Raw genomic sequence first — 16878 nt, 5'->3', positions numbered from 1 at the left:
CATCATATTTATAAGCAAGTATATCAAAAGACTCCAAAAAGGAGTTAATTAATTCAACATCACTTGGCTTCACCAAGCTGATGGCACCACAGCGACCTCCCAAGGAAGGGTGGTGAGCAATGAGAACCGTTTTCCATCAGCTGCCCTGGTTATACACTAGGTCAGAGCCTGTGTTGCAAACTCAGGGCACGCTTTTCTTTCATTCCTGCTGCAGGCTGCCAAGAGCATCCAGGATTGCTGGGTTTAGACTGCAGATGCAGTGTTGCAAAAGGTGATTTACGAGCAGTAGCTTTTACCAGAAGACAAGGAGGTAGATGCTGCTGTTCACCTTCAGCCACATACCGAGGGGTAACTAAGGAATTAAGCTTTTCACTGATAATAACGACATAGCTAAGGGCATTCCACCCACCACGGTAATACTGAAAGGCTTCCAGACCATGCTAATAATGCAGCACTGCTTAATAATACAGCCTTTTAATAAACCTAATTTGGAACTCTGGTCACAATAGTGAACGCTCCCTTGTTTATCACAATCAAAAACTCTTCATCTAATGTAATTGACTGTCTTTGTAAGTGACCTTTCATGATTGTATCTTGCATCCAAGCCCTGATGGTGAGTCACAGAGTAGCTTCATATTCACATCAGTCACAATCCTGTGACCTGCCCAGTCAGCTCATACTGAGGGCACGCTGCTGTTGTATCCATGAATGCATGTTGTACACACAGATAAAGATTTCCCAGCAGGGAGGAAAACAAGACTCAGAAATAATCCTCAGACATTGTCAGGGGCAAGTTATTGCCAGGATCTCCTCCTCCCCGCGCTGATCCTTGCCAATTAGGAGGTGACATTTAGAGACCCACTGGGCTGAGCAACACGTACCGTACTCAACTGGTTGTATAGCAGACTTGTAGTTATTCACCATAGCAGCAGTAAGTACCACAACAGGGTGTAAAGACCACCACAGGGCATCCATGCAGGAAAAGAGCAGCCAATGGAACCCAGCTGTTTTTCCCCTAGAAACTGTTAAACTGGGATAGTTGAAGCATGTACCGATCCCTACTCCACCGTGTAGCTGAACGATCCACCCCTGCCTGTCTGACAACTTTTAACCTGCCCCATGGTGGGAAATCAGGCAGAGCACATACCCACACAAGGCAGGACTGTGTGTCCTGCTCCTCAGTGCTTTGTAAAGGCAAAGTCAAGGATTCTTAAATCCTTAAAAAGATTGCACAGTGGCCAAATCCTTCTTGCCTTCTTCAGACGAATGAAATAATTGAAGTGAATAGTCCTAATTGCTTCAGCAAGGTAAGCAGGCTTCCTCCCTTTGTCTCTTCGCATGCTCTCTTTCTTTTTCACTGTGCTCAAGCTTGATTAGGTAACGTTAGAGGAGATAACAGCACAAAAATGTGATGAAATGTTCAGCATGATCTCTCTCTTCCCTGCCTGAGCTGCCTCTAGCCCTGAGGAAATGGTGTTACCTTCTTCCTTTCTCAGAGAAACATGAATGACATAAACCTTCCCATTAGTTAACCCTTCTGATTGTTCCTCCATGCTGCTGACAACCTTCAGCTGCAGTTGCATACCAAAAGTACAGCTTCCAGCATAGAGCACCGTCTTCCTTCAGACTAATACTCAAAAAAGCAGATAGGCTGCAGAGCTTGGACAAACTGTCAGCATGGTTCCAGCAACAGCTTGGGTTTCACTTTAACGAAGCAGCATCTTGAAATGGGACTTGACACAGCAAATAAGGCTGAGCTTGACCTCTTTCAGTGAAAGATGCAACAAAAGGAAAAAGCCCGTCAGGCTTCTCCACGTGGCGCGTAGCAGAATGAAGAGTGCACAGGCAGGTTATCGCATGCAGCTGAAACATTCTCTGTGCCTGTAAATCCTCAGCCAGTGGATGCATGTTTCTGAGTCCAGTATCTTTGTTATCAGATTTATTAGTTCTGCATTACAAATATACTTTCTTGTATCATAGATAACTTGGAAATTAGTCCGTATCTTGGAAATAAGTCCATAACTTGGTCTTTCTGTGATAATGGCTGCTGCTACTGCAGTCTTTTAAGGATCTGGGCTATTAAAATCAATGATGATGATGGTTTCTAAAGCACTAGAAAAGCAGAATTCTGTATTGCTGCACAATCCTGGAGGCCACAAGAAGTGCTGGTGTGGCATACGAGAGCTCTCTGGAGCTCCCTGCTGCAGCAATACCATTCTTCAGAGTGGTGCGAGCCAAAGAGATGTTTCGTCTCTTCCCCTGCCTCCTCCAGACAGCTCGCAATCCAGATCAAAGCACTTTGTTGTCCACCACAGGAGGCAGGGCTTTGAAGAGTGAAAACCTGGGATGAGCAGTGGAAGGTGAGAGCACAGTAGGAAAGAATTTGATCAGGAAACTAGAAACGGGTCTGGGAAATGGGATTTAAATCACATTCAGACTCGGTCTAGTTTGAAAATACGGTGGATGCAGCCTTTTCTCATCACGTTTCAGTGTTGTGGAGCGAGGCCAGCCCACTCGAACTGAGGACAGGGAAAAAAAAGTGAGAATTTTTTGAGTAGAAATAACTTTGAATTACAGTAATCAGCTATGAATCTCAGCCCTCCCCAGCTCACAGTTCCTGAAGAGTGTGAGTGCTGCCTCAGTCTGCAGGTGGGCTTGGATTTTAAGCTTTATACAGTCAGTTCAGTCTTAGCATTTTGTCCTGCTTTGGGGAACTCAGGTTAATGTTCAGAGTCCAGCCAAAAAACATATCAAAGTTTCAGCTTAGCAATGATTCCTGTGCAGTGAGTGTGCTGGGGTTCAGCCGGGGATATTTGCCTGTCTTCTTATAGGATTTGACACCAGCATACTACCAATCTGTAAGGATTCCTTAGGCTGGATGTTCAACAAACTTGACATGAACTATGACCTGCTGCTGGATCCCTCGGAGATCAGCGCCATTTATCTGGATAAGTACGAGCCGTGCGTCAAGCCTCTCTTCAACTCTTGCGACTCCTTCAAAGACGGAAAGCTTTCCAACAATGAGTGGTGCTACTGCTTCCAGAAGCCAGGCGGTGAGTTGTGCAGTTTGCAGTGTGAAGAGAAGTTGTTTGGGTCTCCCCGTGTTTCAGGTTTGGTTGACCTGCTTATAGAGATAGTTTGGTAATTGGCAATCAGCTGCATTAAACAGCTCTTTTCTCCAGCACTGGTGTGAAAGGGCATTGTGTAACAATGTTTAATGTCACAGATTAACTATATTAATAGCTCTTGATCATTAAAACAAACAAATAAGTTGTAAGTGCCAGTGCATACAGTCTGGAAATGAGGTCTATTGTTGATAGAAAGCTCAAGAACTTACTCTTTTATAAATGCAGAAATTAGTCAATTAGCAAATCATAAATTAGAGAGCTGGCATTATGTCAGTTTGGTGAAAAGAGAAGAAAAATGTTTTAACAATGAAAATGGTCCCTAAACACTATTCTCAACTAGAGTGTGTTGTTTTTTTTTTTTTTTTTAATTAGTGGAGCTAATGACATAAATTTGTTTTGCACTACAGTACCAGCATATGGGCTTCTTTCATTCCCAGGTGTACGGTAGTCTACATTTCATGTCAGTAGTGAAGCCAGTCATTACAGAGTCTGTCCCGAACCATCTGGAAACTGATTCTCATACATTATATTTTAGGTCTTCCTTGCCAGAATGAAATGAATAGAATTCAAAAGCTAAGTAGAGGGAAGAGTCTGTTGGGTAAGTTTGATTACTTGCTATTCATTTACTCAACTAATTAAAGCTTCTGTGATTATTGTAACTTTATATGCAGTAATGGTTTTTCAATTAGAGACTAATGTTTTAAGTCAGGAATGTGCACCACGGAGTGTAGGCTTGACACTATGAAATTAAACAAATAATGAGGTAGCAACGTACAGAACAGGTGTCAGCGTGGCAATGGGTTCAGAACTAATTTACAGCTCTCCAGAAATGCAAAGCCTTGTCCACACAGAGCTGAATATTGCCTTAATCACCTCGTAGGTCAGAATAAGTACAGGGGCTGCTTGATACTCAATCCTCCCATTTTTGAAGGGTGACTGAAGGTGCCACAGTGCATTGCCAAGGGGTTCGTGTCTTAGTCCAGTTACAGTGCAATACGTTCATTCCTTGGGGTTCGGTTTGCTTAATCAAACCTTACAAATATTTCAGCATATTCCATGAGTGTGAGAATGGGAATTCGTATCATCTCATTTTAGGCAGCCCAGCAGGATGCTTCGTACTGTAAAATGTGATAATTCTTGCCCCTCTCTCTGTTGACTATTTGGGAGCCTGAATTGATTCATAACTTATACTGTTCTAAAATTAGGTTAACTAAATCCCCATATGGCATTTTCCCATTTAATTGCTAAAAACATCAGGTTGTTGAACCGAGTGAATTTAAGGTAACTAATTCCATACCCTAAAATCACACTGTGTTATGCAGCCTCATATTTATGTGGTGGTATCTTACGGAAGCTTCTGTCCTAGTGCATTTGCGCATGTAGAGCCAAATCACACGAGGCATACCACTACAGATTAAAGTTTCTGTTTACAGAAAGCACAGCATTTCACCCTTGAAGAGTCTGCCTTACCTCAGACCCAGGCTGTCAAGCCCATCGCCAAGAACCCATGTCAGGTTCTTGCAGCATCACTGGCTGCAGCACAGAGCCTGCACGTCAGCTCCGCTGCAAAACTTCCCGGCTTGCTCTCAGATTTTAGTCTGATGTTCCTAGATACTCACAAGCAGACCCTGCAAACAGAGCTGCTGCAAAGCTCATCTTTGATAAACTCTGCCATTCTCAAATGCCACTGCCATTTGGACTCAAGGTTCAGATACCTTATGAACAATCCCAACATAGATTCATTGCTTTAAAATAAGAATAAGCATTCTCAAAGGCCACAGGGAATATGGTTTTGTATCACCATCCTTTCATGGCAAGTTCACCTAAGATTAAGATGTTTCAGAGTTCATAGTTGTGGGAGCAAAGGGAGGATTTATTGCTCAGCTGTGTGTGTGCTCCATTCAGTAAATATTTTGCATTTGTGTTCAAACGCATGTTGTGGCAGAAGTAGCCACGGTGTTTTCTGTCTCATGGGTGTTATTTTCAAAGCCACCTAAAAGAATAAGCAGCACAGTTCCTAATAGACACATTTGCCTATCTCGTATTTATTTTATGCTTTGCTGTTATTTGATATATGCAATAAATGTCATCTGGCTTGAAACGTAAGTGGTTTGTTCTGCTGTGCAGGGAAAAATGATGGCTATATTACAGGCAGTTGTAGCACATATCACTGGGATCTGATCACAATAGCAGGGGTAAAATTACAAAGTCAAAGCAGTAAGAATGGTCCCTTACCACAAGTAACTTCTAGTTAACTGTACTGAAAAAAAAAAGGATAAAAGTGACTGAACTCAACAAATCAAGAAGTGTCAGTCATAGGTTGTTCCACAAGCTAGAAAATTATAAAATAGAGAGGAACTCTTTGCTTCACCTACCTTGAAAGTCTGCCTGCATAATGGCACCTGTCTGTGAGATTTTAATCTGATCTTATAGCTATTTATACAGCAGAAAACATTGTCTTTTCTCTTCACTGACTGAAAAATCATGCAAAGGGAAACCAAAACACACACGTGACAAAAAAGCACTGCTTGTAGCAACAATAAAGATTGAAAAGAGAGGCTAATATTTTCAGAGAAACTAGCCCTTTCCTTCTCTGTCCCTGACATGTAGAGCACAGCATTTACAGTCTGGGCAGTATGCATGAAGAAGATTTCTGTTAACTTATTAAAAAATGATGACTTTTGATATTTTTTCTCTATATATTTTTCAAAACATGTGACAGTTGCAACAAAGTATTTCAAAGCCATTACCATTAGATATGTTGAATTTGGAGGCTTTTAAATAGAGTCTAGCATCCCAGGGGACTGAATTAAAAAGTAAACAGCACTATTCATCTTTTCGTACCAGATTTATCTAGAGTACAATTAACTGTAGAGAGTGTACTTTTAGAGCATACAACTGTGCAGCCTGATAATGCTTCTTCCGCATCACTGAGGTAATAAATTTCTGCTCCCGTCACAATTTTCTTCTGTATCAGCTCTGTGAATTCAGCTAATATAATAGCTAATACTGGCAGCTGTGTGCCGGCTACCACTTAATTCTGTCAGACTTTTACCTCTGTGCTTCACTATCTTTAGCATATAATTATTCTCCCCATGTCCTTTGAGGAAGAGGAGTATTATATAGATAAGGAAATGATGAAAATAAAAAAAAGGTCTGGATCCATAAAGTGGATATAGATGCAACAGTGTTGTTCAAGTTTGTGTGGAATAATTAAATATTCTATGGGACAAAGAGAGATAGGGAAGCAGGATTCACGAGTCTGAGGCAGTTCAGTGGGGAGTCACTAACATTTTATAGTGCCTGATAGTAAAGCTGGTCCAGCAGCCGCCCGCTCAACACTTGTGGGGAAGCACCACCTGTGCAAGAACCTCTGGAGAGGAAAACTCCTTTCTCCTTCCAAACCCTGTGGATGTTTGCTGATGCCAAACCAAATTACAAGGTGAGATGTTCCCACTAAATGGGCTGTCTGGATGCCATGCTCCAGAATAACAGAGCTTGTACCCAGAGCTTGTTTCTAATGAACACAGGAGCTGATTTATGTAGCATTTACAGGACGAATCATCAGGTTGTACATCTGCTCCCAGTGACTCTCTGTCCTCCGCACATTATCACCTGCACCTGACACACTGGAGAGGCCATGCCGTAGTCTTCTCTCTGATGGTTGGCAGATGCTATGACATTAGTATGCATAGCTAAATATTTAAAGTTCCAGTGTTACATACAAATTGGCATAAATTTCCCACGCAGAATGAAAAGTACCTTTCAGTCTCCACTGTGACCCAAAGTGTGAATCCTTTCTTCACACAGTGATGTTGGCAGTGAGCCTGGACCATAATCTATTTTTAAATCTATGGCTTCTACAGGCCTACAGGCAGTGTGGAACATTTTAATACCTGACAAAGGTAACTACCCCTACATTTATACAGTCCTAAAATTACATTCGGCCCTTCAAAGGTAACCACGAGGCTGATGTGGCCCCCAGTGAAAATGAGTTTGACACTCCTGCCTTAGAAGAAACACAGTGAAACTAAGCAAAAAGACCTGTTTCAGGGAAGGGAATGGTTGTGTTGACCAAGGCAAAAAAGAAAGAATGAGACGGTTTGAAATGCAGAGGCTGTTCTCTGTTCGCCATGTAATGCCAACAAGGTTCCCCCTTTGATTCTTTCCTAGAGCCAGATGCTCATCTGATATGACACATACAGCTATGCTGATTGACACCAGCTCAAAATGAGCACCTGAGCACTTTTCCCAAGGTTGTGTGTAGTTTGATAAACACCTTAACAAAGTTAAGTGTGTAACAAAGAGAGAATGTGAACATAACTATGGAAAAAAACCCTAAACCAATCAATATTAAAAGATTGAACACTGAGCATTAACTTACAAAAACCCACAAAGGCAAATACGTATACAGGGTCATTAGAACCAGGTTTTGGTTTATTTGTTTGTTTGTTTAGCAAATAGTGAAAATGAGTCTTTGGTAGTCATCAGTATGCTTAAATCTTTACATGAATATAAAGGTGATACCTGTAAGCAAACCTGCTATAAGATCATGCTTTGAAGTTATTTAAAATATTCTCGCTAATGGATGTGATCTCCAAAACTGATCCGGTATACAAAGATTTCTGCAGATATTCAAAGGTTTTTCTTATCTTCCAGACCTACATTAGCCACACAAACATTAGACAAGATCTGCAGTGCCAATGGGTTTGCAAATTCAAGGCTTCACTTTATATAGATGTGTGTGTGCGTATGAGGTGATTGACTGACTTCCAGTTTTGTGTCTTCTATGTAGGAGATTTCATTACATTTGGCCAGCACCTTCTCATTCATTTTTGCTTTGAAAAATGTAGCAGAAATAGCCCCTTTGATACACGAACTGTCTGAAGAGATGCTATACACACGGAACTAGTTAAAAAACTTACTGTGTGACCAGTAAATCACTGGTATCTTTGACAAAGGAGAAAAATACTTTCTCAAGAATCATTTGAAACAAGAAATTTGGGGAGCAAGTGTGGGTTTCTGCCATGTTTCAAATTGAAGCAATTGGCAAAGAAGAGAAAATTACTTCAGTGACCCCTCCTGGGAATAACGCTAACTCATCTCGAAGGACAAGAGGGCTTTTCATATTGAAGTACATTTGCTGTATCTGCTGAAAATGGTGGGAACAATGAAAGGGGTTTGTCCCGAGAGAACCTGTCTGCAGAAGCCAGAATGAACCACACTCTACAAGGCTGAACTACTTTGGGTTTATTGTGAGACAAATCTTGGACTTCAAATGCAAAGACTTATTGACTTCAAATCCTGTTGTCACTCTCTGTAAAGCTTATGCATTATTTCTCCTTTTATACATGGGAACTCTCAGTAAATCGGGAGCTGTGCTTGAGATTAGTATGAATAACAAGCAGATGGCAGATACCTTCTAGGGATAATTACAGTGTTGTGGAAAGGCTTCTGTGATAAACACTGAAGGAGTGCAAATGGAAGGGAAATGTAGAATTAATGAAGTTGGGGTAATAATCCAGTTGCAAAGAAAAGTTTAAAACCAGGAGTGTAATCTGAAAGGGGCTCTGTGGGAACATAAGTCATTCAGGGACGGACTGAAACTGTCTGTAGTACCGTATGCCATCACCCTCCATGTGCTACATATGCACAAACATTTGTGCACTGTGCAGTGACCAGGGTGGCTGAAAATAGTTAATCATATGTAATTTCTGCTCCTTTTTTAGGCACCAGATGATCAAATGTATTTTCTTGCCAACATTGTAAAGATCTTGTAAATAAGTGACAAGTTCATTATACTCTAAATACCTGCTTGCTCCTACAAAGGCTTTCATTCCTGATTATACCTTATACTCTGTTCAGGTGCTTTCATCCCACGGTGCAATGAAGAAGGTTATTACAAAGCCACGCAGTGCCATGGCAGCACAGGGCAGTGCTGGTGTGTTGATAAGTATGGGAATGAGATAGCCGGCTCAAGAAAGCAAGGGACAGTGACTTGTGGTGAGTAACGATGTACTTTCCTCAGACAACAAAGGAATTCGCATTGTTATAAGCCCTGCCATTGCTGTACGATAGAGTACGGTAACAAAAGTGGCAACAGGGAAACATGGCTACCAGTGATCAAAGTGCTCCTGTATTTTCCTCCTCAGACTCCAAATGGGGCCCTTATAGACGTATGGGTCCTATGGAAGTGGTACAGCAGAAGGTAACAAACAATAACAACTGATGAGACATTTTTGCTACCAACCTGGAAAACGTAGTAATTGATTTTAAAATTAAGGTTATAGGATTGCTATGCATGGTTATTAAATATATTGTTCTGTATATTCTGGAACACACATTTACTGGGACTTCATAAATAATGTCTTTCCAGAGAAAGGAAGGCCTGACTGTGTACATTAGCAACCAAGCCAAATAAAATTGCTGACAGGACAACATTATCTAGATCTGTGAAATCACTAATTAGCTGTTAGACCTAGGCAAGCAGGATTTCAGCCGTATTCCTTCAGAGTGCTTCAGTGATGGTTGTAGACAATGCAGCTTTTTTCTGCATGAAGGAACAGAAAAAGCAGAAACCTGGAAGGTCTGAGATGCCCAGAATCACATCACAGGTGCTAGGCTCAATAGATACATTTGCAAAGTGTGGTTTATGCACTCAGATACAATCAATTTATGGAACATTTTTAGCCTTGGTCACATAGTCATGATGAGATGAAAGTATTTACAAGCAAGTATTGATTTTCTGGCCTTCATGCTTGTGAACTGACTCATACTCTCCAGTCGAGTCTCTGGGAGGGTGATACATAGTTTTTTTATGCGAGTAAATTTTTCAGAGTCAACTGATATATATTTGTCCCAGTTCAGGATGAAAATTGAAATGTAGAGGTTTCATTAATAGCTGAATCAATTAATTTAGAAAGTAACATTGCAAATGACAGTGACTTGAATGGCAAAGCTAGTGATGAATTTGGTGTTATGTGAGGGAATGACCTTTACTACTCACTTGTTTCAGAAGAAGAGCAAGAAACCTCAGGGGATTTTGGCAGTGGTGGATCAGTTGTATTGTTGGATGATTTGGAAGAGGAACCTGAAGCAGCAAAAAAAGACAAAGAAGGGAAAATGAAGATTCATGTAAGAGCAGCTAATGAAGATGATGAAGACGAAGATGATGATAAGGATGATGAAATTGGTTATATATGGTAGTGCCCATCATAATGAGGACTCGCATTTTGCACAGTATTGCAAGTCACATCATAACTCTGCAATTGTATCTGAAAGTACCTGGCACAAATATTCCCTCTCTACTGAGTTTAATTTTGTATAGCCTATTTAATTTGGAAGTCTTTTTTTTTTTTTTTCCCCTCCCAGCAAAGACTGTTTGCAATACAGCTTTTGTTCAGTTGGTTTGGAGATTTTTGTTCTATCCACAGGAGCAATGAGTTTTGTTTCAGAAACATTTCGTCTCTTAATCCTCACTTGCACAGTTTATGAAATACATCCTGTGAAAGAAGAAACACAGCTCAACAAACCAACACAAGGCTTGGAAGCCTTTCTCACATTAGAGAATTTGTGTCATAAATTGTTACCTGGATCATATCAGAAATGGTTATTTTTTCCTTCATGAAGAAGGAAAAGTAGGTGCCTCATTTTCTAGTCCATATTTTTTATGTTCTATTAAAGAGGTAGGTCTCATTGGATAGTGACTCCTGGCTGCCAAGCACCAGAGGTTTAATCCAGAAAGAAACCCACTGGTAGCGTTTTGATTTCCTTACCTTCTCTGAGAATGAGTCCAACAGGCTTAGCCGAGCCCACACTGAAGGCAAAGCTCCCATCAGAGTGTAGATCAGCTCTCTGACACACTATTTGGTTAAGGAACATGGCCTTGACCTTAAGAGATGATGAGAACCTTCACAGCTATCATGGACCAAGCCCTACAGGCAGGGAACTGAGTCCATCTGCCTTCCAGAGTGTTTAAGGGCAGAGTGTGTTGTGAATTTGTAGCATCAGAACCACCTCCATAGCTGCTCCTCAGCTCCTGTCTGAACTTATTTTCAGTAAGAGCTGCACTAACATTACATGGGCGGCCTCTGCTTCCTGCTCACTCGCTATGGATTTGCCTGCTCTTCATTTACTCTTAGCTATCCCTCATTCCAAAGTTACAAAGCTGTCAAAGACACTAACCATCAAAAGTAGTAAGCTGTTGTTCCTTTAATTTAAATAGCTAATATTTATTTGACCTGTTTAAAAAAGCAAGTTTAGGTTGTCATGTTTCAAAAGCTTAACTCCTTTGCTCAGTGTGACAAGCTGCACACTTGTAATACTCACACATAAAAGAGAATAGTATTAAAATACAGTCTGTGATTCCCTCAGCATCTCCTATATATTCGTAGCTCTTCATTTGTATCACAGCATATTGGCATAAAATTATTTACTGTGTCCTTTACCATTGCAGTTAACTGATGCAGGAATGTATTGTGGGTGACCTTTTATTATTTTACTATTTTCAGAAAAAGAGGTACCTTAACACAACTCTTGCATTAGGAGGCAGATATAAGTTTTGGGGTTTTGTTGGGTATTTTTGCCTGTGAGTTACTTTGCAGAATGAAAAATTTGCATATTACCCAGAAAACTAATGAGATCATTTTTTTTCTCCCCTGAGTTAGTGCTGAGTATAGAGGTAGAGACAGTATGGAGTCAAAACACAGCTCGTTACATATTCACTTGAAAGCAGGAAAATACCATGCTGGTTGGCAGAAGTCAATGTTTCAGGGGTGCTGGCCCAAGGGCAGTGGTCCTCAGCCCTCGCCAAAGCCAGCGGCCACTGCAGCCCCTCTGTGAAGGGCCTTTGCTTTCAGACAGCAGAAGAGAAATTCCTTTCGGACACATGCATTGCAGGTGCTCAGTTGCCTTCCCCTCTTGCATTTCCTATCCATCTAGATCAATGACCTGAGAACAAAGAACAAGCCTGTGTAATTGTTATTAATGCAGAAGGATGTATAAAATCATGAGGAATTCGTTGTGTGTAGTTTTGCGCCCCAGCATCCTCCCAAAAATCTGCTATCATAGTTATGTGCAAAAGGCCTGCAGTCCACCCTGCCTCAAATCCCTTTGGTTTTCCTATAATTTTTGAAAATTTATTTAAAAATCACTGTCCATGAGCTTGCCTTTCATAGAAAATTCAAGCTGACTTGAAAGAGGAACAGATAAAAATCAGCATTTCTGTTTCCCTATTGTATGATTTTTTTGTGAGGAGCAATCGAACACCATCAGTAATTTGCCTCTCAAACATCATGGCTGGTTTCCTTCTGGTATTTTATTAGTTAAACCCACATTCTCTGATTCTAGCTCTGCTGTCCTGTACAGGACTTGCTTAAAGCACCAAGTTGCCATTTCCCTCTGACACAAAACTGAGCTCCACAATCAGTAGAGTTATGCTTATCCTCCTGGACTTACTCTCCTCACACATCTAGGGTTTTTTCCTGCAGTCCTGTTTCCCTTTGCAATGGCTTATCCTGGAACTACGCATTGATTCGAAGTACATCCCGTCCAGCTCCTCACCAGGGTGAAGCCCTTGCAGGCAGCTCCAGGGTCCAAGGTTGCAGCCCTTCTGTGTCACGTGCAAACATGTAAGATGGTTAAGCAAAAGCTGTTAAATAAGCCTTGAAAAGTGAATGTGGACATCCTTCAGTTTACATGAGCAGATGTACCACAGCCTCAATACCACTAAGCCTCTCTTCACTGTAATCTCTCACATGCAACTATTTCAAATCAGAGCTGGCAGGTTTTATAACTATAAAACAATTACCATCGTCCCAGACCTACCAACTTGAATGTGCTGTGGGTACCAGTCAAACTGGTCTGTTTCGTTGTGTGTAGTTTTGCGCCCCAGCATCCTCCCAAAAATCTGCTATCATAGTTATGTGCAAAAGGCCTGCACACACAGGCAGGCAGGAGGGCAGATGTCTTGCCTGGTTTGGTAGCACATTTCCCTTTCCAGAAACAAGCGTGCACACACAGACACACACATGAAAACAATGCCATTTTTCTTGACTAGTTTGTTTGAGTATGACTCCAAGATCATTTGAAGAGTAAGAAAGAAGTGTCACATCACAAGGTGTCACAGCCTGGTCAGGAGCAGGACAGATGGGCTGTTGTGCTTGGAAGGGCAGCATGGGTTGCTTTAAGAGCACATTTCCAAACCGTACAAAACTCTTTAGCAAAACCCTTTTGTGATCCACTGGCATTCTCCAGTGGCTGGTGGAATATGAAGCCTATATATACAAGTGTGTCTGTATGTATACATTTATACCCATGTATGTATGTGTGTGTCTGTCCAATTTGGCAAGATGCATTAAGAAAATGTTTTACTTTTTTAAAAGAAACTAGTGATTGTACCAAGACCCCGTGCTCTTCCAGATCAAGCCCCTTCCATTCTTCATGCATGTAAAGGATTTAATTTGCTTCCAGCTTGATTTAATTCCTTTTCTTTCCTTTTTTCTTTTTTTAATCAAGCAGGACTCCGCATCTGCATCAAGTCATTGACCTTCCAAACGTTTTATCATCGTGAAAAATGGAATCAGAGTTGTCCCATTTTTTTAGAGACACAAACCAGTTTTTAATCTCATTTTCTTTTCATATTAGAGACTATGAAATACTGTTAGGCATTGCTTTATGTTTCAAGGTGTCCTTTTAACTACTGTGGTTAAATCAAAATCTCCCTGAGTTCAGATTTCAGCACAGTTGGGTTTTTTGGGTCATTACTGGCCTTTGCTGTGAACACAAGGAATCTTCTTTTTCTTTGCCTTTTTTTAAGCTATTCTGTACTGTTATTTTAAACCATTTGAAGTGTTTATTTAATATTTATTCTACAGTTTATATTGAAAATGTAAAGTTTATATTTAAAACAACACTGTTTGTTAGTGAATGCTTCTCTTTGCCTCTGCAGCCTAGTCTGTTAGTCTCAGTGTACATTTCTGGCATGGGAATATTTTGATATTAGAAGTTTTGTAGCATTTTTCCCTTCAAGCAGCAAATGACATAGATCTAAGGTCACCACTTGATACAGACCACCAGATCGCTCAAGCTTTGCTTCTTACGTTTGTTGGCTTTTATTGCAGTCCCTTCTGTATGCCATTCAGGTTCCTTTAATACATAGACTGCTCTGTACAGTTACTATACATCAAAAAGCCCTTTCTACAGTAGGTGGGTTTTGGTCTTTTTATACTTTTCTCAATGCTGTTGATGTCTGTTACTGTTAAATGTGTAGATCTGTAAGGAGCAATCCAAATATTACGTGTTTCAGTTTGATGTCCCTACTGTAGATGGATGTAGACTCTCATAGTAAGTAGAATTGCATAGTAAATTCCGAATGCATTTTCCATAAGGAGTTAAGTGGAATGTGAGCATTTTGCTATCTTTGGTTAACTGTAAATGCTTAACTGTAGTCTGCAATAGTTGCATTTTTGTCTGTCTCAATAAATTTTAATTTGTCTGTGACTCCTTATTGCCTGTCCTGAATTTTATTAAACTTTTAGGGATCAAAAATACTGCAGTACGTTAACTCAGCATTTAATCATGCCTCAAAATGGATAGTCTTTTATATTTGGTTTATACCTTATACCTCTGTTCAATGTCAGCTGTAATCTGTGAAGTTAAGGTAAGGTCTCTCAAAAACTGTGTTTTAAAAGCAGAAATGAAACCAAACTGAAAGTAGTAACTGTACCAAAATCAGAACTTTTTAAATTACATTAAAATTAATTTTTAAGGAACTAGCTGGGGGGGGTGATGTTTCATTTTTATTTCCTCCCCACTTTGCAAATTGTGATGTTTTTCTGTCTCTTCTGAAGGTATCCAGGGCAATTCTATGAACACAGCCACATTCTACAGTGGCCATTATCTACAATATAAATAAAGACAAAATTATATTGAGTACAATTGGTGAGAAGCCATCTTCCCTTAGAAATACCTGGGTTTGTGTCTCAATTATTAAATTAGAGCTCCTCTTTAATATTATTAAAGAATTTAAACAGCCAATATTATTACAGTGCTAATTACTGAGTTAGAAATGTTATTCCATCACCTTTCCTCTGTGTGTGCAATATTTAAATACCACATGAAATAATGAATCATATTTTCAAATATCTCTGCAATTATTGTGTCATCAGGTAATACATTTATAACCTCTCTCCATGCACCATTGGCTGAGTTTTGTCATCTAGGGTCAGCATCTGCCTTAAATTTCTGTTCAATTGGCTGCATTCATTAGCTTATTTTTACTGTGGGTACCACACATTACTTCCAATATGTTGCCTTATCTGACTCTGCAAACAAATGGGCTTTCCCTTTCCAAAACCACCTTGCGACTCTTTGAAGTTGTTCGATCTTTCATGTTGAAGTGATTCACCAATGCCAGATGTCCAATACTGTGGCACTGAGGGCTGGAAGGGAAGCAAACCAAATATCAAGCTTAAGAGTGTGTGAGTAGCAAATTAGGTTTTAGTTGTGGGAAGGGCTAATGATTGGCATTAATTTTATTGGGTTTTTTTTAATATCCCTTCTAGATTCAAAATTGCAGGTGACTTGTGAGCTTTGTTGTGTATTAGACATGCATAGCTAGACACACGCACCCCTCCCCTCTTTTCTATACATAAATGTGTATATATATGATCATAATGTGTGTGTGTGTATATATGTACACAGAGAGTATTTGTGTATATATACATATAATCATGGATAGGATAGGATAGGATAGGATAGGATAGGATAGGATAGGATAGGATAGGATAGGATAGGATAGGATAGGATAGGATAGGATAGTTTTGGCTGGAAGAGACCCTCATCGAGTCTAACCATAACTTAAATCTAGCAGTAAACCATGTCCTTAAGAACCTTATCTATACATCTTTCAATCACCTCCAAAAAAACATGTATGTTATGATCCTCTGCCCTGAGAAGTGTTGGTCAGGGACAAAAAGTGCCAGAGTGTTTGGTGGGGGGCGAGGTAGAGCTCGTGATGTGCACAGGGACAGAACCCCGGTGTTTGGAATAGCCACTTGTGGGAATTCCTTTCATGCCTCATATAAGGTTGAGGTGGTGCTTTATCACCCATACTTTGCTGATCTCTTCTGTAACAACTTGTACTGGGGCTACATGCTCTGAATTTTGGACAAGGACCTTGGACTAATTTTCATGAGCTCCCTGCCAGGGTGTCACAGCCTTTGCTTCCCTAGTGATGCAGAGGAGTGTCTGCAGCTGAAATGTTGCTCCAGCGATGGTAAAAGATCAATTTGTCTTCTGTTAAAATGATCAGCAGGCACTGGAGGACAGTGGAGTTCATCCTCACCCGACATTGTACTTTGCATCCTCAGTAAAATCTGCCAGATCACACTGGGGGTGACGGATACTTCTACATGGAAAGGGGCACACAAGATGAAGTTAGTTACAAAATTAACCACTTACAAAGAAATAGTCTCTTTTTTCCCCCTGTTTTCTAATATATAAATATGTTTTCCTTACCTATTATTATTTTGCTAACAATATACTGTTCTTGGTTTGTTCTGTGAAACCTTCACTGTGAGATGCATGTGTACGCTTACACACAGAGTCTTTTATTTTCTCTCTTACAAAATTTTCTGTTGAGATCCACAGCAGCTATTAAACAGTAGCATTACAGCTTTCACTGATGATTAGTTTCATTTTTCCTTAAATACTGACAGCCAAAGGGTGAGATATTAAAAAGAAAAATCAT

At 40.3% G+C, this 16878-nt stretch overlaps 1 protein-coding gene across 2 annotated transcripts in view; it reads left to right on the top strand.

Moving 5' to 3' along the window:
* The window catches only part of SPOCK1 (SPARC (osteonectin), cwcv and kazal like domains proteoglycan 1), a 275752-nt gene extending 261125 nt beyond the window's left edge, over window positions 1–14627 (top strand). For both annotated transcript variants that reach the window (XM_065849049.2, XM_071814742.1), the window contains exons 8-11: window positions 2832–3053; window positions 3664–3726; window positions 8994–9131; window positions 10144–14627. In XM_065849049.2, the coding sequence (XP_065705121.1) occupies window positions 2832–3053; window positions 3664–3726; window positions 8994–9131; window positions 10144–10334 (614 nt within the window). In that variant the 3' untranslated portion in view covers window positions 10335–14627. The remainder of the gene's footprint in view (window positions 1–2831; window positions 3054–3663; window positions 3727–8993; window positions 9132–10143) is intronic.
* Window positions 14628–16878: the final 2251 nt, after the last annotated feature.

The sequence above is a fragment of the Patagioenas fasciata genome, chromosome 14 (genome assembly GCF_037038585.1).
Source record: "Patagioenas fasciata isolate bPatFas1 chromosome 14, bPatFas1.hap1, whole genome shotgun sequence".
Classification (NCBI taxonomy): Eukaryota; Metazoa; Chordata; class Aves; order Columbiformes; family Columbidae; genus Patagioenas; species Patagioenas fasciata.
The sequence above is the reverse complement of the archived record's forward strand: the minus strand, read 5'-3'. Positions and strand labels throughout refer to the sequence as shown.